The sequence below is a fragment of the Bos grunniens genome, chromosome 1, assembly GCF_055505025.1.
Source record: "Bos grunniens cultivar Pamir isolate PY7600 chromosome 1, Bosgru_T2T1.0, whole genome shotgun sequence".
NCBI classification, from domain to species: Eukaryota; Metazoa; Chordata; class Mammalia; order Artiodactyla; family Bovidae; genus Bos; species Bos grunniens.
The window spans coordinates 47,619,288-47,644,653 of record NC_141165.1 but is presented as its reverse complement, the minus strand read 5'-3'; the positions used below and the strand labels follow the sequence as shown (position 1 = coordinate 47,644,653).

The window sequence follows — 25,366 nt, the reverse complement described above, 5'->3', positions numbered from 1 at the left end:
AGTATTTGCCATGAAGTAGTAGTGATGATGATGATGATGGTCACGGTGGTGATGATGATAGTAATGTTGATGGTGGTGATGGTGACAATGATATCAGTGAGGAATGTGGGGTACCTTTTGAGAGATAGTAACAGTGGTTAAAAGCATAGATTTAGGAGCCCAGCTTCTTGGGTTCTACTCCCAAGAAGCTATACCAGTTATGTAATCTTGGAAAAGTGTGTTTGTTATCTTTTGCTTCATAACAAACTACCCTAAAATGAGTGACTCAAAACAACATATATTATCTCATAGTTTTGGTGGATCAGGAATTGAGGAACATCTTAGTTGTGTTGTCTGCTTCATAGTCTCTCAAAGACTACAGTCAAGGCATTGGCCCAACGTCTGGGATCTCATCTGAAGCTCCACTGGGGAGGGATCCACTTCCAAGCTCACTCAGGTGGTTTTTTGGCAAGACTCTGTTCCTTGAGAACTGTTGGATTGAAAGCCTACATTACTTGCTGGCTATTGGCTGGAGACTGCTCTCAGTTCCTTGTCCTATGGGCATTTCCAACAGAGCAGCCATCAAAGGCAGCAGAATGAATCTGTTAGTAAGTCAAATGTCACAGGCTTTTCTAATCTAGCCATGAATGTGACATCCCACTACTTTTTTTCTCTGTATTCTATTTGAAGTGAGTCATTAGGTCAAGCCTTCCAAAGGAAAGCAATGACACAGAGTGTGAACACCAGTAGGAGCCATCTTAGAAGTCACCTCCATAGCAAGTTACTCAGTCTCTGTTCCTCAGTTCTTACATGCATTAAATGGAATGAGTAATTGTAACTATTTAATTCAGTTCAGTTCAGTCACTCAGTCAGGTCCAACTCTTTGCAACCCCATGAACTGCAGCACACCAGGCCTCCCTGTCCATCACCAACTCCTGGAGTCCACCCAAACCCATGCCCATTGAGTCTGTGATGCCATCTAACCATCTTATCCTCTGTCGTCCCCTTCTCCTCCTGCCTTCAATCTTTCCCAGCAGCAGGGTCTTTTCAAATGAGTCAGCTCTTTGCATCAGGTGGCCAAAGTATTGCGATTTCAGCTTCAACATCAGTCCTACCAATGAACACCCAGGACTGATCTCCTTTAGGATGGACTGTTTGGATTGCCTTGCAGTCCGAGAGACTCTCAAGAGTCTTCTCCAACACAACAGTTCAAAAGCATCAATTCTTCAGAGCTCAGCTTTGTTTATAGTCCAACTCTCACATCCATACATGACCAATGGAAAAACCATAGCCTTGACTAGATGGACCTTTGTTGACAAAGTAATGTCTCTGCTTTTTAATATGCTGTCTAAGTTGGTCATACCTTTCCTTCCAAGGAGTAAGCATGAAAATAAAAGATTTTCATGGCTGCAGGCACCATCAACAGTGATTTTTGGAACCCTGCAATCATGGCTGCAATCACCATCTGCAGTGATTTTGGAGCCCAGAAAAATAAAGTCAGCCACTATTTCCACTGTTTCCCCATCTATTTGCCATGAAGTGATGGGACCAGATTCCATGATCTTAGTTTTCTGAATGTTGAGTTTTAAGCCAACTTTTTCACTCTCCTCTTTCACTTTCATCAAGAGGCTCTTTAGTTCTTCTTCACTTTCTGCCATAAGGGTGGTGTCATCTGCATATCTGAGGTTATTGATATTTCTCCTGGCAATCTTGAGTCCAGCTTGTGCTTCTTCCAGCCCAGTGTTTCTTATAATGTACTCTGCATATAAGTTAAATAAGCAGGGTGACAATATACAGCCTTGACCTTCTCCTTTTCCTATTTGGAACCAGTCTGTTCCATGTCCAGTTCTAACTGTTGCTTCCTGACCTGCATACAGGTTTCTCAATAAGCAGATCAGGTGATCTGGTATTCCCATCTCTTTCAGAACTTTCCACAGTTTGTTGTGATCCACACAGTCAAAGGCTTTGGCATAGTCAATAAAGCAGAAATAGATGTGTTTCTGGAACTCTCTTGCTTATTTGATGATCCAGCAGATATTGACAATTTGATCTCTGGTTCCTCTACCTTTTCTAAAACCAGCTTGAACATCTGGAAGTTCATGGTTCATGTATTGCTAAAGCCTGGCTTGGAGAATTTTGAGCAGTACTTTACTAGCGTGTGAGATGAGTGCAATTGTGTGGTAGTTGGAGCATTCTTTGGCATTGCCTTTCTTTGGGATTGGAATGAAAACTGACCTTTTCCAGTCCTGTGGCCACTGCTGAGTTTTCCAACTTTGCTGGCATATTGAGCACAGCACTTTCACAGCATCATATTTCAGGATTTGAAATAGCTCAATTGGAATTCCATCACCTCCACTAGCTTTGTTCGTAGTGATGCTTCCTAAGGACCACTTGACTTCACATTTCCAGATGTCTGGCTCTAGGTGAGTGATCACACCATTGTGATTATCTGGGGCGTGAAGATCTCTTTTGTATAGTTCTTTTGTGTGTTCTTGCCACTTCTTCTTAATATCTTCTGCTTCTGTTAGGTCCCTACCATTTCTGTCCTTTATTGAGCCCATCTTTGCATGAAATGTTCCCTTGGTATCTCTAATTTTCTTGAAGAGATCTCTAGTCTTTCCCATTCAATTGTTTTCCTCTATTTCTTTGCATTGATCACTGAGGAAGGCTTTCTTATCTCTCCTTGCTATTCTTTGAAACTCTGCATAGGAATTCATGATCTGAGCCACAAGTCAGCTCCGAGTCTTGTTTTTGCTGACTGTATAGAGGTTCTCCATCTTTGGCTGCAAAGAATATAATCAACCTGTTTTCCATGTCAACCATCTGGTGATGTCCATGTGTTGACTCTTCTATTGTGTTGTTGTTTGCTATGACCAGTGCATTCTCTTGGCAGACCTCTATTAGCCTTTGCCCTGCTTCATTCTGTACTCCAAGGCCAAATTTGTCTGTTATTCCAGGTGTTTCTTGACTTCGTACTTTTGCATTCCAGTCCCCTATAATGAAAAAGACATCTTTTTTGGGTGTTAGTTCTAGAAGGTCTTGTAGGTCTTCATAGAACTGTTTAACTTCAGCTTCTTCAGTGTTACTGATTGGGGCATGGACTTGGATTACTGTGATATTGAATGGTTTGCCTTGGAAACGAACAGAGATCATTCTGTCATTTTTGAGATTGCATCCAAGTACTGCATTTCAGACTGTTTTGTTGACTTTGATGGCTACTCCATTTCTTCTAAGGGATTTCTGCCCACAGTAGTAGATATAATGGTCTTCTGAGTTAAATCCACCCATTCCAGTCCAAGTTAGTTCACTGATTTATTTAATAGTGCTATTGTAAAGATTAAACAAGTTAATATTGCTTAAAAACTTAAAGTTAATAGACAAGTAAAGTATCTGTGCCTGTCACATAGTATGCACTCAATAAATGAGAGTATTTTTGAAAGATAGTAATTTACAGCTTTTCACTTATTTTCAAAGTATTAGCCCAAGCTGCTTAATAGCCTTTGTCACTCTGTATCAAAACGTGGTTGTTGCATTGCCAGTTTATACCAAGAAATGACAGCAAAGTTCAGGGCCAGAGGATGGTAGGCCACACCAAGGAGCACTGTAAAATGAGACTCAAGTCCAAATACTGTTTTTCTCTTAATAAGTTGTGAAGTGTGGGAAAGTCATTTTATCTCACTGGATCACTGTGTCTTTGTAGCTAGTAGCTCCTAGTAGCTCCTGAATTATGGAAATTGCCCTATGATGGGCCTGAATTATGGGAATTGCCCTATGATGGGCCAGACTCATCTAAATGAGTGCTTTAGATGTTATCAGGAATGATATTTGTAATATTTAGCAACTGCTTGGGGTCAGGTGCTGGCCAATCAGAACAGGGGCTGCCATGAACATGGTGCAGCCATGCTCACATGAACTGGCTGCATGCAGTCCCTTCTGGTCTCAGACATGTATGATCCCACAACCCATTTCCAGATCACTTAATGATCTTGTGGTGCACACAGCTCTTTAGTTTTGTTCCCCTTATTTTTATAACTTTACCAAGGTAGCTTACAAGCCAGAGTCCTAAAACAATTTAAATAAAATTTAATATGATATGATTATCCTGTTCTATGAGTTTAAACAGTGTGAGCAAATGTATCTGGAATATAATCAAAGTATATGGTTCAGAAGCTAATCCTATTAAGTATGTTTTTTAAAACTCACCCAGTGTTGTTTCAGAGACTCATTACCAGAATGAAAATTCTAATCTCTGTTTGTTTTTGCAGGCCTTCTGATCCTTCTCAAGAAGCTCACATACGCCTCAAACAAAAATGTCACCCAGCAAGGTAACAGTGTCATTGCTCCAGTGTCTGTTGTCTCCCAGACTCCCTGCATGACCCGCCTCTTTCCTAATGCCTGCTAAGTACTTGGTACTTTCCTACACAGGAAGCTTATGTGAAGTAATTAACATTTAATGAGAGGAAATCAACTGATTAGAATGCTTTTCGTGGTACTTTAGCTAATAAATGTTGTATATACTTTTGACTGCATCTAGTCAGCATGTGGCCTCTTCTCTCGACTGCACCCGTTTTTTTCTGTCCCCCGCAGTTCTGTCCCGCTCTAGGGCTTTCTGCAGTAACCTGGCTTAACCGTTTTGCCTTAGTTAATTTGAGGAAACTTTTGGACCAAATTATTGAGATAAATATTTTGATTAAATTTTGCTTAGAGCAGTAAGTGCATGAAGCTTCTGAATCCAAATCAAGGCTGAATCGTTCCAACCAAGCTTGATGGAGAGCAGCAAGAGTCTGATGAAAGCAAAATCTGCCCAGGAGAGTCCCAGGCAGCTGAAAATGATTTAGCCCGTGTTTACGAAGGCAATTAGGGTTGTGCCAGTGCAGCTCTGGAGGCTCAGAGACAGGGGTGGAGAGGTGTAACATCAGAGGCCCAGGAGTACCCCCATGGAAGTCTGGATCTAGCCTTTCAATACCTACTAGTAACTCCTGAAGTGTGGGACTTGCCCTAGGATGGGCCAGATTCAATGTTCTCCAGATTTTCTGGCCAGGTGTTATCAGTAACAAATTGTGGAGCAGCAGCCCCAATTTCTTTATCTGCATGCATTTCAGTAGTTACTGTCTCAAAGGACAATGTATACTCGGATTGAGGTGCATCATGATAATGGTGAATGAGTCCATGTTTTGAAGAGTCTTGATAATGTCTATTATATTCGAATAAAGTGTCATGTTTTTCTCATGATATAGTAGTAGTAGTAGTTTGGTTGCTAAGTTGTGCCCGACTACTGTGACCCCACAGCCTATAGCCTGCCAGGTTCCTCTGTCCATGGGATTCTCCAGGCAAGAATACTGGAGTGGGTTGCCATGCCCTCCTCCAGGGGATCTTCCTGACCCAGGGATCGAACCCACATCCCTCACATCTCCTGCATTGGCAGGCAGATTCTTTACCATTAGCACCACCTGGGAAGCCCAAACCTCCTTATATGTAGCTCTATATATCCTATTCGGAGAAGGCAATGGCATCCCACTCCAGTACTCTTGCTTGGAAAATCCCATGGATGGAGGAGCCTGGTAGGCTGCAGTCCATGGGGTCGCTAAGAGTTGGACACAACTGAGCGACTTCACTTTCACTTTTCACTTTCATGCTTTGGAGAAGGAAATGACAACCCACTCCAGTGTTCTTGCCTGGAGAATCCCAGGGACGGGGGAGCCTAGTGGGCTGCCGTCTATGGGGTCGCACAGAGTCGGACACAACTGAAGTGACTTAGCATAGCATATATCCTATTGGTTCTGTTTCTCTGGAGAACCCTAACTAATGCAACCAGATAATGAATAAATGCACTTAAACAGGGCCATGTAAACTGAACTGGGTTGCAAACAAAAAAGAGAAAGAATTAATATGGGCTCAGCTCTCAAGCATGGAATTGCCACTTTTCCTCAGGACATGTTGCAGTGTTGCTTGTCTGGTGTGACATAGGAACAGAGGAGAGTACTGGTATGAGTCTATTCATTAGATGTTAGAAACACTTAACTTATGTCTTATTTTAAAATGGAATTACTATGCTAGGAAAAGTTGTTATATGTTCTTCCCGTTCCCCAGTGGGTTGTCATGAGCATCCTTCTCAAAAACCATTGGTTTAGATTTTTGTCTGAAGGCATAACCTGGCCACTTTTCTTTATAAAGGAATAAGTCTCAAATGGTTTCATCTACTCCCGTCAGATCCCAGCTCCTTGACCAAACTTCAGAGAGCTGAGCTGGCAGTGTATGTAGTTGGGAGTTTGGTGTTCCCTTGCCACATGTACAGAGAATGTGGTTGCAATCTCTCTGGAGCTGTTCACTTTAGTTCTGATCACCCTCGTTTCCAAGAAACCACAAGTGAACTACAAGTTCAGCATGGCTCAGTGCACAGCATGAGCTCTACAAACAGGTACTTTTTTATGCAGGATGATCAGAGGGCTCAAAAGCAGCCTCCTCAGTGTATAGCAATCTAAACTTCTCACTATTAGACATTTGTTCTTTTTTGCCCTCAGGAATGAGAGTGTGGGTTTGGTCATCAGACAAAAGTGAGTTCAAGTCCAAATAAGAGCTGTGTAACCTAGGACAATCCCAGCCTCTCTGAGCTTCAATCTCTTCCTCTTTTAGTGGGTGTAACAATATTTACTGGATTTTTGTGAGATTTAGGGATAATGTATGCCTAATAATAGGCCCTCAGTACACACTAGCTATTGTTACTCATTGTTATTTTTGAAATTGTTCAAATTCCTCTCTTGTAAATCAAATGTTCTTGCATGCATTAAATTTTTATCAGAAATAAATTTTATTTGTTAGATATTACCTATATCCTAAGGCTGAAATGGATCACAGATCATGGACAAGGATCTATAGGAGGTTGGTGGGGAAGGACTGGCTATGGTATAGGTCCTAGAGGCTTGCTGAGACTCAGTGACTGACAGACATTGAGCCAAAGGTCTGAATGTAAAATGGAGCAGAAAGCCAAGGTCCAACTGGGAGTTTTAGTTACAGTTAAAAGAGAGAAGTGCAGAGAACCTGAGAGGAAAGCTAAGCCTCACATGCGCTTTGTGAATGTGGAACTTAGTATTTTTGGGGTGCCAGATTTTAAAGAACCTAGAATAAAACCAGAGACAGGAGAGCAGAACATCTTGCCATAGTGTCCAACCTTTTATCATCCTGTATTAGTGAGCGCGAGTAAAACTAGATGTTATAACAAATGAGCTCCTGGTTGTAAGGCTTAACACAAATGGCTTATTTTTCACCCACTTCATAGTTCAGTGTGAATTGATGAGCAAGATGCCTTCCACATGTACCTTCAGGACCCCATATTCCTCCCTTTTCATGGAAGGTCCTCTCAATTCAGTTACATGTTGGGGGAAAGCAAGGGTTACATTTGGGAAATATTTATGGGCAAAGTTTAGAAGGAATGTATGGAACTTCTATTCACATTCCCTTTGCCAAAACTCAGTCATATGGGTTCATCTAACTACAGAAGAGGCTTAAATGATATATTCATTTTACCACAAAGGAGAAAATAGAAATATTGTTGAATACTTGTAGTTTGCCACAAATGTCTTATAAACCTTTTGGACTACAACCTACAATAAGCAAGCACTTTCCTATCAGTACCCAACACACACACACACACACACACATACACACACACACAACTTGTGAAATAATATTTGTTCCTACTACATATGATACCCTTTAATATTTTTCTATTCTATTGTATATCACTTAAAAATACTGATCGTGCTATATTAATTCACAATCTGGCAGAGTGAAAAACACTATTCTGAATTGTGAGCCTGACTATAATATTTTACTAGTTATTACTAGAGGTAGATAATGAGGCCCTGCCTACAGTGATCAGGATCTGGGTTGCCTGAAAGCACTTTCTGGGGGGCCCTGTATAAAAAATATTCTGTCTGCAGACAGCAGAATTCTGTGACACCACCTGCGTGGCATAGGGTTCAACATGGGATGAGACACAGCATTCAAACATTTCCCTTTCAACACGACAGCCTTGAAATGTAGTTAAAAATAAAGGCAGGACAAAACTAAACATAGAGCCCTGATGTTGGGTGAATGTTTCTCCTATCTTTCCCAACATTTATAAGTTGTGAAACAGAATGCCTTTCTCATTAGCTGTCCTTCATACTCCATATCTCCCTACCCACATCCAAGTGAGGAACTGGTATCTTATACTTCAGATACCACTATTTTAAGAAAGTGACCCATGGACCAGTGAAACTGGAAAATTGCCTTGTAGGATGAATCATGGATGTACATGATTTGTACTCGGATTTTTACATTGCAGTGTAAATATGCAAACCTCCGGAGTTCATCACACGGAACTTGCTTGGTATTAGAGGTACTAACTTCCTATGTGGGAATTGTACTAGAGGGCCTTTTTGAGACAGAGAAGGCAATGGCACCCCACTCCAGTACTCTTGCCTGGAAAATCCCATGGATGGAGGAGCCTGGAAGGCTGCAGTCCATGGGGTCCCTGAGGGTCGGACACGACTGAACGACTTCACTTTCACTTTTCACTTTCATGCATTGGAGAAGGAAATGGCAACCCACTCCAGTATTCTTGCCTGGAGAATCCCAGGGACATCGGAGCCTGGTAGGCTGCCGTCTATGGAGTCGCACAGAGTCAGACATGACTGAAGCGACTTGGCAGCAGCAGCAGCCTTTTTGAGAAGGAAAAAATAAGATCAGGCATACTAAAAGAGTTTATATATATGTTTTTGCTCTTTGCAGAGAAATTCTAGGTACCAAGTCCTATTCACATGTCTAAATCATAGAGTGCATGGGAAGTGACTTGTGCAGCATCTAATCTGGGAATATCCTTGCAAAACCTCCCTGCTCTCCTTTGACTAGTCAGCTAGCTTTAGAAGGAAGTTTATTTTTCCTAGCATGGTTATAGTCTACTGTTGAATATTAAAGTAACCTGGCTTTATATATGGGTTGCTGGTTTTCTAATCTTTAGAAATTCATTACAAAATGAACTACTAGGTGAGGGGCAACATAAAACAAAACCCAAATTGGCTATATAAAAATAACAGCAGTGTGTGTAACGAGTACAAGTTAGCTTTTACCTAACAAAACTTCACTTTAAGGTGTGTGCGTAATGAGTAGATGACTTAAATTAATAGAAAGAGTCAGAGGTAAAATTTCAAGTGACTGAGATAGTCAAACCACAAGGTCTGATGAAAGTTGCATCAAGTATCACTGGAGGCTCTGGATTCCTAAGATGCACCGCCAGGAAAACAGTAAGTTACATCATTCTGCTCTCTTCTTTACATCAGGTTTAGTATCACTGCAAATCGGTACTAAATGATTTTAGCCATGCTGACACCAGTCTCTCTTTAGGGTAACTTCACTTGAACCAGGCTAATCTGCAATGCCTGGGATTTTGCTTTTATGATTAACAGCACTATGCTGCTGCTGCTGCTGCTAAGTCGCTTCAGTCGTGTCTGACTCTGTGCGATCCCAGAGACAGCAGCCCACCAGGCTCCCCCGTCCCTGGGATTCTCCAGGCAAGAACACTGGAGTGGGTTGCCATTTCCTTCTCCAATGCATGAAAGTGAAAAGTGAAAGTGAAGTCGCTCAGTTGTGTCCGACTCTTAGCGACCCCATGGACTGCAGCCTACCAGGCTCCTTCATCCATGGGATTTTCCAAGCAAGAGTACTGGAGTAGGGTGCCATTGCCTTCTCCAACGGCGCAATATTCAGGGTTAAGGCCCAAAGAAAGCCTTCCTCAGGCTCCCACCTACTGAAAGAATAACACTGAACACTGTTGTCTCCATCAGTGACAACATATTATAATGAGAATGGGCAAGTCTTCAGTTTAAGCTGAGAACCACACAGCTTCCTTTGCCTTTTGGAGTCTTCCTTCAAGGAAAAATAAAACAACAGGAAATGGTAGCAGTTGATCATTAAAACTGTGAAGCTTTGATTGTATTTTTTCAAGTGATAAAAAGGCATTGAAAGTGAAAGTGTTATCACTCAGTCACCTCCGACTCTGTGACCCCATAGACTATATAGCCCACCTGGCACTTCTGTCCACAGATAACATATGCGTTATCAGTGAGCCTTTCAAGTGTCTCATTTAAGACATGAAAAAGTAGTATATTGTGGAAGTTTAATGTTAAAATTTTATTGTGCCCTTGCCCTCAACTGTCCATTCATTCATTCATTGTAAGCTAGAACGAAGTCTAGCTTACAATGTGCTAGACTCTGTTCTGGGTGCAAGGGGTACAAGTTAGACAAAACCCTTGCCTTCCAAGACTTCATACTCCAGCAGGCAATAGATGAACAAATAAAATGGGAAATATGTTAGTGCTGAAAACTGAGGAGAATAATAAAGAAAGGAAGAGGTAGAAGTGAGAGTATGGGGTTGCAATTTGAGACAGTATATCCAAGGAAAGATTTGATGATACAATGGCATTTAAGTAAAAACCTTGAGGCAGTGAAATCCCATGGACGGAGGGGCCTGGTGGGCTGCAGTCCATGGGGTCGATAGGAGTCGGACACGACTGAGCGACTTCACTTTATTTTTTTCACTTTCATGCATTGGTGAAGGAAATGGCAACCCACTCCCGTGTTCTTGCCTGGAGAGTCCCAGGGACAGGGGAGCCTGGTGGGCTACCGTCTACGGGGTCGCACAGAGTCAGACACGACTGAAGCGACTTAGCAGCAACAGCAGCAGCAGTGATAGACTAAGCCATGTGAAACCTGGAGGAGAAGGAAGTCAAGCACAAAGGCTGAGGTGGGGTGTGCCTGGTGTGTGAGGAACATCAGAGTGGTTGGTGAGTTGTCTAGGGTGAAGGTAGTGAAGGGATGGGTGGGGTGGTAGAGAGGTGACGGGGGGCTGATCCTAAGAGTTCTGTAGAACTTGATAAGTACATTGGCTTTTACTTGAGGGCTTCCCTGGTGGCTCAGAAGGTAAAGCATCTGCCTGTAAGGTGGGAGACCTGGGTTCGATCCCTGGGTAGGGAATATCCCCTAAAGAAGGAAATGGCAACCCACTCCAGTACTCTTTCCTGGAAAATCCCATGGACAGAGAAGCCTGGTAGGCTACAGTCCATGGGGTCACAAAGAGTTGGACACGACTGAGTGACTTCACTTCACTTCACCAAGCGTCATAGGGAACCACTGGAGGGTTTTGAGCACTGGAATAATGGACATACTTTAGTATTTATAGGACCACTCTGGCTGCTTGGTGAGAATAGACCACTAGACCACTTAGGAGGCCAGTGCAACAGCCTAGCAGCTGTTGCTGCTAGGGAGAGATGATGATGTCTGGGATTCAAGTAGTAACAGTGTGGACGTGAAGACTGGATGCTGGAGAGAGTCTGAAAGCAGAGCCACCCTGATTTGTCGATGGATTAGATATGGGCTATGAGAGAACATCAAGCATAAAGGGTGTTTGTTGGGTGGGAGACTATGGGAGGAGCAGGGGTGGGAGAAGAGGGAAGCTCAGCATTAGTCCTGTTAAAACTGGCTGCGGATGTCAAGTAGATGGTTTAGCTGTGTGTAGGTGTGTGCATGTGTATGCTCAATCGCTCAGTCATGTGGGACTCTCTGTGACCCCATGAACTGTGTAGCCCAGAGGACAGGCTCCTCTGTCCATGGGATTCTCCAGGTAGGAATACTGGAGTGGGTTGCCATGCCCTCCTTTAAGGGATCGTCCCAACAGGGATCAAACCCATGTCTTCTGCATCTCCTGCACTGGCTGGTGGATTGAGCCACCTGGGAAGCAGGTAGTTGGCTGCATGAAGCTGCAATTTAGGGAACATTATGGTTTACCTCTAGGTTTTTCCAATCTGCTCACGTATCAGGCAGTAGAGCTATTGTAAATTAGGAGTGGGGCAGCTACTTCCTTAAAAAAAGACAGTCTAACAACTGCTTAAAGGTCAAGTTTCCTTTTCATAAAGAATAATTATTATGCAAGTGCATTTCTTAGATTCTCAACTTAATAGCAGGCCACCCCCAGCCAGTTGAATAATCACAAAAAATTCTCTTTTTATTTATTCTGTCTTTATTAGTAAAGTTTACTAACACAGCCAAATTAGCATCTGCAACTTCAATTATTGATATAAAGATCTATGACATGGTTATAGCCTCTTTGTCCATGATGCAATAATTTTCACCTAGTTCATATGACTTCTTAACAGAACCTGTGAAGGGCTGTTCTTTGGGTTTCTGCAGGGTTTTGACAAACCCACTAATTGAAATATAATCAGCACCAAACAACTTGTCAGGAAAAGTGTTTTGTTCTAAACTGAGCCAGGCAGGGCACCAAATGTGGGTATCCGAGGTGGCTGAGAATTCACACTCAGAAACATCAGAGAACCTGGGCCCAGCCCTTGTGATAAGACACAGCACCAAATGACCGCCTGGCTATCTTGGAGAGTGGATTTTTTTCTTTTGTGTATGATAGGAGGTTGATGGATTGTGTCTGTTGCAGAGACACAAGGAGAAAAGGTGACTCAAATCCCAAAATAGCCCTTTTGAATGCATTAAGAGAAAACATCTCTGACACAGACAGGAAGAAAGGGAAGAGGGGGCAGGAATCAGTGACAAAATGTTCATAGTGTGCTGGTCACCAGCATTGATTCACATGAAGTTATTGTCCTCTGCTAAGAATGACACTGTCCTTTGCTTTTATGTTAAATTAGAAAACCCTCTAAAACTGTACAATTACCTGAAGATTAAATTGATTGTCCATTATCTTATTTTAACAACCTACTTGGTAAGTGTTTCCTATCATTTCTTGATCAGTTCGCACCCGGTTGGGGTTTGGAGTGGGTCATATGCACAACTTGTTTTGATAATGTGGTGGTTATATATCTGAATTCTCCATAAAAGTAAGAATATCAATATTGAAGTGAGAAAAGGAAAAAAAATCTCATTTAAGTTTACTGTAAATAGACAAACAATATCTGAAAGAAACTTTAATTGGAGAAATTACCCCATTCACAAGGAAGCAAAACCCATTACATATCTCAAATTAAGCTCAATAGGCAATGTGCAGGGAATTTGCAAAAAAACCCCAAAAAGTAGTAAAGGACATGAAAGGAGACCTAGTAGATAGGCAGAAAGACTATACATTTGATGCAGTTTTAATAAAAATCCTAATAAAGTTTCTTTTATTTTCCTGGAACATTTCTTGTTTATTTAGGAATTTGTCAAGAGTAGTAAGAAAATATAGAAAAAGACTATTGATGGAGATGTGCCACATATTAGATGTATTATGAACCTATAATAATTAAAACTGTACACTGTCAGCACAGACTAAAAATTTAGACCAATAGAACAGATTTGAGAAATAGACCTAACTTTGTATTAAAATTTCATATATGACAAACCCATGATTTAAAATCAATGGAAAAAATGATTTTTCAATAAACAGTTTTAGGGACAACTATCTATACTTCTGGGAAAAGGCTAAAAGTGAATATACTCAATCATCCTCTTAACAGAAAGGTGACTCAAAGACAAACATAAAAAAATGAAACATAGGAATTCTAGAAGCAAACATTAAGGTTTGTTTATAATTTGAAATGGTGGAAGCCTCTCGAAGCAAGAAAACAAACCCAGAAGCCATGAAGTTAAAGGTTAATAAATTTTACTACCTAAAAATTATTTTTATACACAGCAAAAATATCATTATAAATACAGTCAAAAGACAAATGACCAACCAGAAAAACATTTAAAAATATATTACTGACAAATGATTAATTTTCTCAATATACAAAGAGTTCTTTCAATGTTATAAGGAATAGGAACATGAATTCATGTTTAAAAATAAAGCTTTATAAATACAAGAAAAGACTCCCACTCTCACTAATAATAAAAGAAATCCACTTTAACAGATAACATTTTTCAATTTTCAGATTGAGAAAGAAAAAAATATATATGAGACAGAATCTAAGCACTCTTTCACTGTAGATAGTACACAGTTGGTTTGACCTTGCTATGATCTGATTGTGGCCTCCCAAAAGTCATGTTGAGATCTTAATGCCCATGTGGTGGTATTAGGAGGTATGGTTTTGGGAACATGATTAGGTCATGAGGGTGGCACCTTCTTGAGTGACATTAGTGCCCATATAAAACAGGACCCAGAGAGCTCCCTTGCCCAATTCCGCCATGTGTGAATACAATGAGAAGTCTCTAACAAGGAAGAGGGCCTCACCTGAACATGATGGAAAGTTAATCTTGGACTTTTCAGCCTCTAGAACTGTGAGCCATAAATTTCTGTTGTTTATAAGCTACCTAGTTGAGATATTTTGTCATAGCAGCTTGAATGGAGTAAGGCAGCCCTCCTTAGAGGACAGTTTGGTAATATCTACCAAATACAGATACATATACTCTTTTGACAGCTGACACTTTGGGGAATTTGTACCACATTTTATGCATACATGTGCAATAAATATGTGTTGAGATATTCATTACAGGGTTGTTGATCACTGAAAACTGAAAGAGTTGTCAACAAACAGGCTATTTGTTTAAACAAATTATGGTAACTACACACAATGGACTACTATACAATTATGAAAAAGAATGAAGTAGCTCTGCTCATATTATGAAGAGTCTCAAGATACAGTGTTTAAAAAAAGAGAAACTAAGTGCCGAGCGGTACATGTAGAAAGCTCTAATTTATGTAAACATAAAATGGGATACCCATACATGTATACATCTATGTATTATGCATGTGTCTCACACATGTACACGCACCTATGCTTGTGTATTCCTAGAGTGACGTTCTGGGAAAATTCTCCTTCTAGGGAAGGGAAAATGTTGGTGGAGACTTACTTTTGTATTGTACAATTTTTCATGCTTGCATCCTTTATTACCATGTGCATATATTATTTTTGCAATAAAAACAAGTTCTAAAAAATAAGTGGGAATTTATAATAGATAATTTATAAATGTAACACTTCAAATTAATAGGGAAAATGAATTACCCAATAAATAGTATTGACACAACTGGATGGCCATTTAGAAGAAAGTTCAATATACTAGAGTAAATTCTATATGGATCAAAGTTTTAAAAGTAAAAAAAAATTAAACCTCTAAATGGTGATACTTTCTTATAATGTTGGATCAGAAAATAATTTCTAATCATGTGGTGAAAATACATAAAAACTGAGAAATTTTACTGTAAAAAGTAAACTTTGGCTCAGTTAAAAATATAAACAAAATTTAAAAACAAACAAAATTTAACAAATATTTACAAGACAAATGATAGATCACAACTAAATATTATTGACTAAATATTCTTACAAATCAATAAAGACCAACAACAAAAAAGGCATAGGACATGAACAGATGATTCACAGAAGTAAAAATTCAACACATTAAAATATTTCAATCATGCTAATAATCAATAAAGTGAATAAATTTAGTTTCTCACCCAGAAGATGGACAAAATTAAATGTTTAAGTTAATGTAACTTGGTGTTGTTGAGCATTAGTTATCCCACCTTGCTACTGCTAAGTCGCTTCAGTCGTGTCTGACTCTGTGCAACCCCATAGACGGCAGCCCACTAGGCTCCCTCGTCCCTGGGATTCTCCAGGTAAGAACACTGGAGTGGGTTGCCATTTCCTTCTCCAATGCATGAAAGTGAAAAGTGAAAGTGAAGTCACTCAGTCATGTCCAACTCTTCGAGACCCCATGGACTGCAGCCTACCAGGCTCCTCCATCCATGGGATTTTCCAAGCAAGAGTACTGGAGTGGGGTGCCATCGCCTTCTCTGTATCCCACCTTAGTAGAGATGAAAATGAGTGCTTTTCTGAAAGTCACTTTAGTAATTAAGATGTACAATGTGTATGCTATTTATCCCAGCAAACCTGCATGTATAATTTACCACAAAGAGGTAATCTTTCAAGTTCAAGCTAATAAAATTCAGTGATGTCCATCACAACATTGTTCAGAATAACACACACAGCCGAAATGTTTATCAGTGGTGTGAAAGGTTCGTCTAGTCAAGGCTATGGTTTTTCCTGTGGTCATGTATGGATGTGAGAGTTGGACTGTGAAGAAAGCTGAGCGCCGAAGAATTGATGCTTTTGAACTGTGGTGTTGGAAAAGACTCTTGAGAGTCCCTTGGACTGCAAGGAGATCCAACCAGTCCATTCTGAAGGAGATCAGCCCTGGGATTTCTTTGGAAGGAATGATGCTAAAGCTGAAACTCCAGTCCTTTGGCCACCTCATGCGAAGAGTTGACTCATTGGAAAAGACTCTGATGCTGGGAGAGATTGAGGGCAGGAGGAGAAGGGGACGACAGAGGATGAGATGGCTGGATGGCATCACTGACTCGATGGACGTGAGTCTGAGTGAACTCTGGGAGTTGGTGATGGACAGGGAGGCCTGGCGTGCTGCGATTCATGGGGTCGCAGAGTCGGACACGACTGAGCGACTGATCTGATCTGATCTGATTCATCCTGTAAATATTGGCACCTACTGCAGGTGGCGCTAGTGGTAAAGAATCTGCTTGCCAAAGCAGGAGACAAAATGAGTCGCAGGTTCCATCTCGGGTCAGGAAGATCCCCTGGAGGAGGGCATGGCAACCCACTTCAGTACTCTTGCCTGGAGAATCCCATGGATAGAGGAGCCTAGCAGGCTACAGTCCAAGGGGTGGAAAAGAGTTAGACATGACTGAAGCAACTTAGCACGTATTCACAGTGGAATGTAATGTAGCCCTTTAAAATAATGACAAACAGCTATGTGTAGAAATATGCAAGTTTCTCCTTTTTCCATTGCCAAGTGCTCAAAAGCAGATTGAAAAACATGAGGAGCACAAGATATTGTACAGGAGAGCTCTCAGAAGACTGTTCATACAAACATTTACAGTGGTTTCAGTTTTGTAGAACTTTCAATAATTTTTATTTTATCTCATATTTTTAAGATTAAATCACAGTATGTATCATTTTGGGCTTCCCTGATGGCTCAGACGATAAAGCATCTGTCTGCAATGCAGGAGACCCAGATTTGATCCCTGGGTTGGGAAGATTCCCTGGAGAAGGAAATGGCAACTCACTTCAGTATTCTTGCCTGGAGAATCCCATGGACAGAAGAACCTGGCAGGCTACAGTCGATAGGGTTGAAAAGAGTCAGACATGACTGAGTCACTAATTACATGTATCATTTTACCCCCACCCTCCAATGAAATGAATATTGTGCTGATATTAAAAATAACGTAGAAGAAAATTGAATATGAAGGAAAGATGTTTACAACTTATTAAGTAGAGAAATATAGGTTATAAACTAGTATGTCCAACATTATTTCATTTTTAGAATAAAATACAGGACTCTATGAAGCTTCTCTAGTGACTCAGAGTAAAGAATCTGCCAGCAGGGCAGGAGACATGGGTTCACTCCCTGGGTCGAGAAGACCCCTTGGAGAAGGGAATGGCAAACCACTCTAGTATTTTTGCTGGAGAATTCCATTGACAGAGGAGCCTGACAGGCTATAGGCCATGGGGTCACAAAGAGTTGGACATGACTGAGCACCTATATACAGGCACATACATACATTTGTGCCTGAAAAATACTGACTTAAACATGTTAATAGTGATTATCTCTGCATGGTGAGATTTCGGGTCTTTTTGTAAGATATTTTTCATTTTCTTTAGTGAAGTTGTATCACTTTTTAATGAAAATTATCACTGCCATTTCTTTAAACATTATTTTAAGGATAAAAATGTTAAAATCTGGGCTTACTGTTAAAACAAATTATTCTCTCTTTGGTTACTTTTTAACCCAATATTTATTTACTTGGCTACCTTGGGTCTTAGTTGTAGCATGCGGGGTCTAGTTCCCTGACCAGGGATGAAACCTGGGCTCCCTGCACTGGGAGCATAGAGTCCTAACTACTGGACCACCAGGGAAGTCCCTTTTTCAATATTTATTTTAATTTTTTTAAATTGAAGAATGATTGCTTAACAGAATTTTGTTGGTTTCTGCCAAACATCAATATGAATCAGGTATAGGTATACATATGTCCCCTCCCTCTTGAACTTCCCTCCCACCTCTCAATAGGGAAAACTGTATTATTTGCAGAGCCACCATCATAGGCTTCAGTTCAGTTCAGTTTAGTTCATTCGCTCAGTCGTGTCCGACTCTTTGTGACCACATGAACTGCAGCACGCCAGGCCTTCCTGTCCATCACCAACTCCCAGAGTTCACCCAAACTCATGTCCATCGAGTCGGTGATGCCATCCAGCCATCTCATCCTCTGTCGTCCCCTTCTCCTCCTGCCCCCAATCCCTCCCAGCATCAGAGTCTTTTCCAGTGAGTCAACTCTTCGCGTGAGGTGGCCAAAGTACTGGAGTTTCAGCTTTAGCATCAGTCCTTCCAAAGAACACCTAGGACTGATCTCCTTTAGAATGGACTGGTTGCATCTCCTTGCAGTCCAAGGGACTCTCAAGAGTCTTTTCCAACACCACAGTTCAAAAGCATCAATTCTTCAGCGCTCAGCTTTCTTCACAGTCCAACTTTCACATCCATACATGACCACTGGAAAAACCAGTGGCTTAGCCATTATGAAATTAATCTCTTTTCATGGTATCAGTTAAAAGAAAAAGACAGCAACTACCTTATGTTGAGTTTATCACTTGATAAACTCTCTCAGCAGCATCAATGACCGTATGTACAGATAAGCTTCTACCTAGACTGGTGAACAATTTGAGCTCTCAGAAATTCGTGGCCGCATGAATGTTTTCAACTTCATGAGCCGAGAAAGATAAAGGGTTAAACTGGGCATCAAAACTGCAGAGAAACCTGGAGTTTTGTTTTCACACGAGGTCCCAAATCTCACTCTCTTATAAACCAGCATTTGAACAGTAGAAGCCTTTTTCATAGAGAACCATGGGTTTTCAAGTTCTGATTTTATTTCTGATTTGTTTTTCATTATTTCCTAAAGCTATTGATGTTTCAGAGGCAGTGGGGGAAGTGAGGGAGCCCTGGGAGAGTTTCAGGCTTTGAATTTTGGAACTCAGCCATTCAGAAGTTCATACTCCTGTTCACAAAAACAATGTCGCAGGGTCACTTTGGCCATTGGAGCATCTTGTACAAGGGCTGGAGCTTGGGTTCTGTGTGTGTTTGCTGCAGCAGCCTTTCACCCCTTCCACACTTTTCTTTTTCCCTTTCTTTTTCCCTTTACATCAACATGTTGTAGCCTGTGACACCAGCTAAATTAATCACTCACTGCACTCAGGGAAGTCACCACAGGATATAGAATAACAAAGACAACAAAATTATTGCAAGGCTGGAGAGAAAGGACTGACTTGTGAATACAGTCAGCATACTCTCACCAGCTGTGTCCTCACAGGGGCTGGAGCAGCAGATTAAATTGGGACTGCTTTTTATTCATTTACGTGGATCTGAGAATGTCCACAATACAGTGCCAAGGACCCCTGATGAAGGGAAAGCCCTTCAGAATGCTCAGTCTACTGTCAGAACTGAGGCTCCCCCAAGCTTCAGGGTTACCCAGGGGCGCCCTCTTTGGGTTCCCCTTGGGCAAGCTCTGCTCGGGCAGATTCAGCTGAGTAATTGCTGAGCCACCAGGATCCAGAACATATGGGATTGTTAGGTCAGAACCAACAGAAAAATCAAATCTCTAGCAGCATGGAGCTGTGGCTCAAATCCTGGTATACAAACCATGTGCACAATAGCCCAAGAAAAAGATATGAGAGGATGGGGATGTCAGCTTTTTTGACCTTGGGGAAAAGCAACTTCTGATGACAAATGTGGGTTGGATGACAAATGGTGTGTTCAAAGAAGGAAAGTGTTAGTCACTCAGTTATGCCTGTCTCTTTATGGCCCCAGGCAAGAATACTGGAGTGGGTAGCCATTCCCTTCTCTAGAGCGTCTTCCTGACCCAGGGATCAAACCCAGGTCTGTGGTGGGTTCACCAGTGTTGTATTATACACCTGAACTGATGGACAGATGTCAACCTGCAAGGGGCTGTCCAAGTGTGACCTAGAACTCTGTTGGACCTTCCTGTTAAGCATATTTCACAACAACTTGGATAAAGGCAGGGAAGACAACCTCATTAAACCGGAAGCGGACATACAGCTGAGAGGACTAGTAAGGATATAAAGACAGCAGCATTAAGGTTTGAAAACTACTCTAAAGTCATAAAGAAGTCAAAAACAAGAAGAGGAAATGTAATGAGGATAATAATAAACATATATTTTTTAACTATCAGATCAGATCATTCGCTCAGTCGTGTCCGACTCTTTGCGACCCCATGAATCTCAGCATGCCACGCCTCCCTGTCCATCACCAACTCCTGGAGTTCACTCAGACTCACGTCCATCGAGTCAGTGATGCCATCAAGCCATCTCATCCTCTGTCGTCCCCTTCTCCTCTTGCCCCCAATCCCTCCCAGCATCAGAGTCTTTTCCAATGAGTCAACTCTTCGCATGAGGTGGCCAAAGTATTGGAGTTTCAGCTTTAGCATCATTCCTTCCAAAGAAATCCCAGGGCTGATCTCCTTCAGAATGGACTGGTTGGATCTCCTTGCAGTCCAAGGGACTCTCAAGAGTCTTCTCCAACATCACAGTTCAAAAGCATCAATTCTTCGGCGCTCAGCCTTCTTCACAGTCCAACTCTCACATCCATACATGACCACAGGAAAAACCATAGCCTTGACTAGACGAACCTTTGTTGGCAAAGTATGTAAATATAAACTTCTGTGTTTGGGTTCAGAAAATCAATTGAATGAGAGAGATTTAACAGCAAAGTCACCCCAAAGAAGTTCTAGGGTCAAGAAGAGCCAGTTGAGTGACAAAGGCATTAAGCTCTTGCCCATGGAAGAATAGGGTTTGGAATAAGGGAGTAAGAGATGTGTGGTCCTCATCACTGGTCAGACCACACCAGGAGAAGTTCCCACCTTTGGATGACTGGCATGAGCAGGAAAGCATTCAATACATTTTGGAGACTAGAGAGAGTAGAATTAAGGCTAGTCTGGGAAAATTCAGAGAAGGCAATGGTACCCCCATCCAGTACTCTTGCCTGGGAAATCCCATGGATGGAGGAGCCTGGTAGGCTACAGTCCATGGGGTCGCTAAGAGTCAGACACGACTGAGCGACTTCACTTTCACTTTTCACTTTCATGCATTGGAGAAGGAAATGGCAACCCACTCCAGTGTTCTTGCCTGGAGAATCCCAGGGACAGAGGAGCCCGGTGGGCTGCCGTCTATGGGGTCACACAGAGTCGGACACAACGACACGACTTAGCAGCAGCAGCAGTTGAGACTTGTTGTGGGCTAAATTCTGCCCCCACGAACTCATGTGTTGAAACCCTAACACCCAGTACTTCAAATGTGACTTATTTGGAAATAGGGCCTGTACAGGAGTGACTGGGCTTCCCACGTGGCTCAGTAGTAAAGAATCCACCTATCAATGCAGGAAATGCAAGAGACATGGGTTCGATCCCTGAGTTAGGAAAATCCCTTGGAGAAGGAAATGGCAACCCACTACAGTATTCTTGCCTGGAGAATTCCATGGACAGAGGAGCCTGGCAGGCTACAGTCCATGGGGTCACAAAAGAGTCACAACTTAATGACAAAACAACAAGAGAAGTGATTAAATTTAAAAGAGGTCATGAGGCCCTAATCCAATCTGACTAGTATCCTTGTAAAGAGAGGAAATTTGGACACAGAGAAAAGGTGCACTTGCACAGAGGAAAGGCAATGTGAGGATCCAGAGGGAAAAAAAACATCTGCAAGTCAAGGAGAAAGACCTCAGAAGAAACCAAACCTGCCAACACCTTGATCTTGCACTTCTAGCCTCCAGAACTAGAAGTGATTATGTGAAACATGATTATTGTGAAACAATATTTCTGTGGTTCAAGCCACCTAGTCTGTGGTATTCTGTTATAGCAGTTCTTGAAAACTCTTCCAGGGTTCAAAAGAAACATTTCCTAACAAAGTGGCAGACAGAATCTAGGCGGAGGTGACAAATGACAAGGAGTCCTTCCTTGGCCAAGCTTAGTCAGGGTCCCCTTCTCATCTAGACCTTGACTGTGGCCTGCTGGGCCCAGTTTTCACAGAGAATCCTATCAAGCCAGTTTATTGAGAATCCCCCTGTCCTTGATGTCTAGTGAAGTTTCTCTGAGCACTTGTCCATCCACTGAGTCCCCTCAATCTGCCCATTGACTATAAATCTTTCCAGTTGTCTTTGCTGTATTGGGGGTTGAGTTCAGTTCTACACTGACATCTCTCTTCCCTACTGCATTAGCTCAGATAAAATCTGTCTTGCCATCTTTTAGTGTCTAGTACAGAATTGGTCTTTGACACAAACTATCTCAAAATCTCAGTGTCTTAATGATACATGTTTGGTATTCTTTCATGGGTCAGCCATGGACTCACTCACTGCAGTCACTCAAGGAGCCAGCTTGATGTTGCACCCTCTTGAGGCGTGCCTCCACAGTCCTCATATCAGGGGGCAGGGCTGTGCCGAAACAAGCACCGCCCCTTCAAGGTTTCTGCCAGAAATGATCTTTACTTCTGTTCAGATTTCATCAGCCAAAGAAAGTCACATAGCCACACATAACCTCAATAGGACTGGAAAAGTGAAATTCTACTCGAGCCTCCAAGGAGGAAATTTGAAATATTTGCTTTCATCCTAAAGTCTGCAGCTAGTTTTAAAAAATTGAGTTCATGTTTACATTCTAACAGGTTGAGATTCCTCTAGAATATGGTTTTATTAAGACACATAAGATGTGATGATGCTCATGATCCAGAGGAGGAGACGGATATGTCTACCTCTAAATTTAAGTCAGTGTGGTACCCAATGTTTCACTGTCAGCCCTGTCATCCTTGTCACCTAGAGACTCTACTCTTCCCTCAACCCCCAGGCGAGGCTGCCTTTGACTGCCACTGCTTGGGCCAGAAGTAAACTCCTCATCCAGGGTGACTTGATGGAAGTAAGCCAATTAAATTCTTATTCTTAGAATCTGGAACTAAAAGATAAAAAGTCTAACTACTTAGTGTGGTCTGCTCACATTTTCTTATAGTGTGCTTTTGGGGACCACAAAACTGGCCTCTGTCACTTGGGTCCACATTCCCTTTCTGTGTGTGGCTCCAACAGCCTGAGCCCCATCAGCAGACCTGATTCTACTTGTGTAGCTTCAGAAAAATGAGGCTGGGACAGAGCTGTTAAAGACAGGGATCTTTAGTTGGGGAGTAGTGGGAGGAGACAGTCTCAGCATCCTTTTCCAACTCTGAGAGTGTGAGTACTATTACTCAGACTCCTTGCCAGATTTGAATGTGTGCTAGGATGTGATGCCCATTGTAGTAAGATGGGACACTCTTATGAACAGTGTTCACTTCAATTTTTTATATTCCTATAACCTGATCTCTACATCTTGTCACTGACTAAGTCACCTTCAGTGAAATATAGATATTTAACTCCATGCAATGGGAGCTTGAAGGAAGGCACCAGCCTTTGATATATTTTTTGAACTTTCAGGAACTAGTAGAAATATTAATGCTCACTTTCCTGAGATACATGCCACTGATTAGTCTGCACAGTGTGAACTGGTATTTGTGAGTGTGTGTGTGTTTGGCTCTGTGACTGTTCCTGCCATCAACGCCACCTCCCTCTCCCCAACATGGCTTGTTGGAGTCCTTTTATGTTAACGTCCTCTGTAAGAAGCCTTCGGTTTGGTAGCACTGTTCACTCCCAACAAATGCATCAGAAAACAATGCACACCCCTGCCTACCAGTAATCAGAGCAATTACTTAACAAGCACATCTCTATTTCCTCCAGGGTGGACTAATTAAAAGGCTTCCATGCTGTTGTCAGAAATGGACAAAGTGTGTTTTGTACTACTTTTTGGAAAAATTAAAAGCTAACATTGGGTTCTACGTTGAAACATTTTCAACACTGTTCACAGAAATTGTCTCATTTCCACCCTTCTAGGGCGAGCTCAATTGTTGGCCATGATTGAAAAGGCAGGGCAGACATTAAGGGTGTGTCTTGCACCTTATTCTGAAGACAGGTTGTCCAGAGCTATAGAGTGATGGTTCTCAAACTTTAGCAAACATCAGTGTCCCTTGGAGAGCCCATTAAATCACAGGGTGGGATGGATTGGAAAATTAGGATTGACATATATACACTACCATGTGTAAAATAGATAGCTAGTGGGTAAGTGAAAGTGAAAGTCGCTCAGTCGTGTCTGACTCTTTGTGACCCCATGGACTATACAGTTGATGAAATTTTCCAGGCCAGAATACTGGAGTGGGTAGTCTTTCCCTTCTCCAGGGAATCATCCCAACCCAGGGATCGAACCCAAGTCTCCCACATTACAGGCAGATTCTTTACCAGCTGAGCTACTAGGAAAGCTCAGCTGGGTGCTCTGTGATGACCTAGAGGGACAAGGAGGAGGTTCAAGAGTGAGGGTTTATAAGCGTACATGAAGATGATTCATTTCATTGTACAGCAGAAACTAACACAATATTGTAAAGTAATTATACTCCAGCAAAAGAAAAACCCCAAAACAAAATAACAACAACAAAAAACAATCTGCTGACCCCTCCCCAGAGTGTCTGACTCAGATTGGGCCCCAGAAGTTGCTCTTCTAACAAATTTCCAGGTATTGCTAATGCCACTGGTTTGGAGACCACACTTTGAGAGTGCTTCTGCAAAGAAGCTCTTTTCTTCACCTTCCCCATTGCTCCTTAAAAGCAGCAGGAGCCCAGCTTTTCCAGTGGAGCTCGAGGGAGAGAATCAGCCTTGGACACTGTTATTTTACACCACTGAACCCAATCCGAATGCACTTGACTCAGGTGGGAAGGATGTAAGCTCTGGGGTCAAATCCCAGGTCTGCCACTTGGTTGTTAGGTGACCGTAGGCTGATTACTCCGTTCTCTTATTCTGGGGCCTGCACTTGACAATCTGCTGTGAGGCTGCCTGAGTCCCTGGTGTAGGAGGCGGTACGCCCTCGGTGCTCAGTGAAAGAGAGCCCGCTCTGGCTTCCTCCTCTCACTTCTCCCCACATTTCCCTGGGCAGTTTTGAGTGATTTGTTTATTCCTCAGGGTTCGTGTGATGAATGTCAAGCACAGTTTGCTTTATGCAATAATGCAGCCCTTAAAAAGATTTAAGGTGAATCAAGTCTTAAGAGATAAAGGATAAACTTTACTTTGCCAGAGACTTTGTATGCAGGGAACTTTTTTAATAAACAGAAAAAAGAAAATAGAAAGCTTCAAAATTTACTTTCTTCCATGGAAACATGTTAGCAAGAGAGAAAAACAGTATTTTATTACAGTATTACTTTTTTTTTTGCATTGAAAACTGGAACACACATTCAATTTATACCAAAAAAAACTATAGTGAAAATATTTAAATACACGAACT

At 41.8% G+C, this 25,366-nt stretch overlaps 1 protein-coding gene across 14 annotated transcripts in view; it reads left to right on the top strand.

Moving 5' to 3' along the window:
• Positions 1–25,366, top strand: part of LOC147379398 (uncharacterized) — a 281,421-nt gene that overhangs the window by 158,867 nt on the left and 97,188 nt on the right. For 12 of the 14 annotated variants that reach the window (XR_015160755.1, XR_015160754.1, XR_015160725.1 and 9 more), the window contains one exon: positions 4,245–4,304. Coding sequence is in view for 4 of the 14 variants with exons in the window: in XM_086391948.1 (XP_086248074.1) it covers positions 4,245–4,304 (60 nt within the window). In the remaining 10 variants the exon portion in view is untranslated. Of the gene's footprint in view, positions 1–4,244; positions 4,305–4,689; positions 6,797–25,366 lie in introns of those variants that run through there. The other 2 variants (XR_015160750.1, XR_015160734.1) reach the window with 1 other exon arrangement.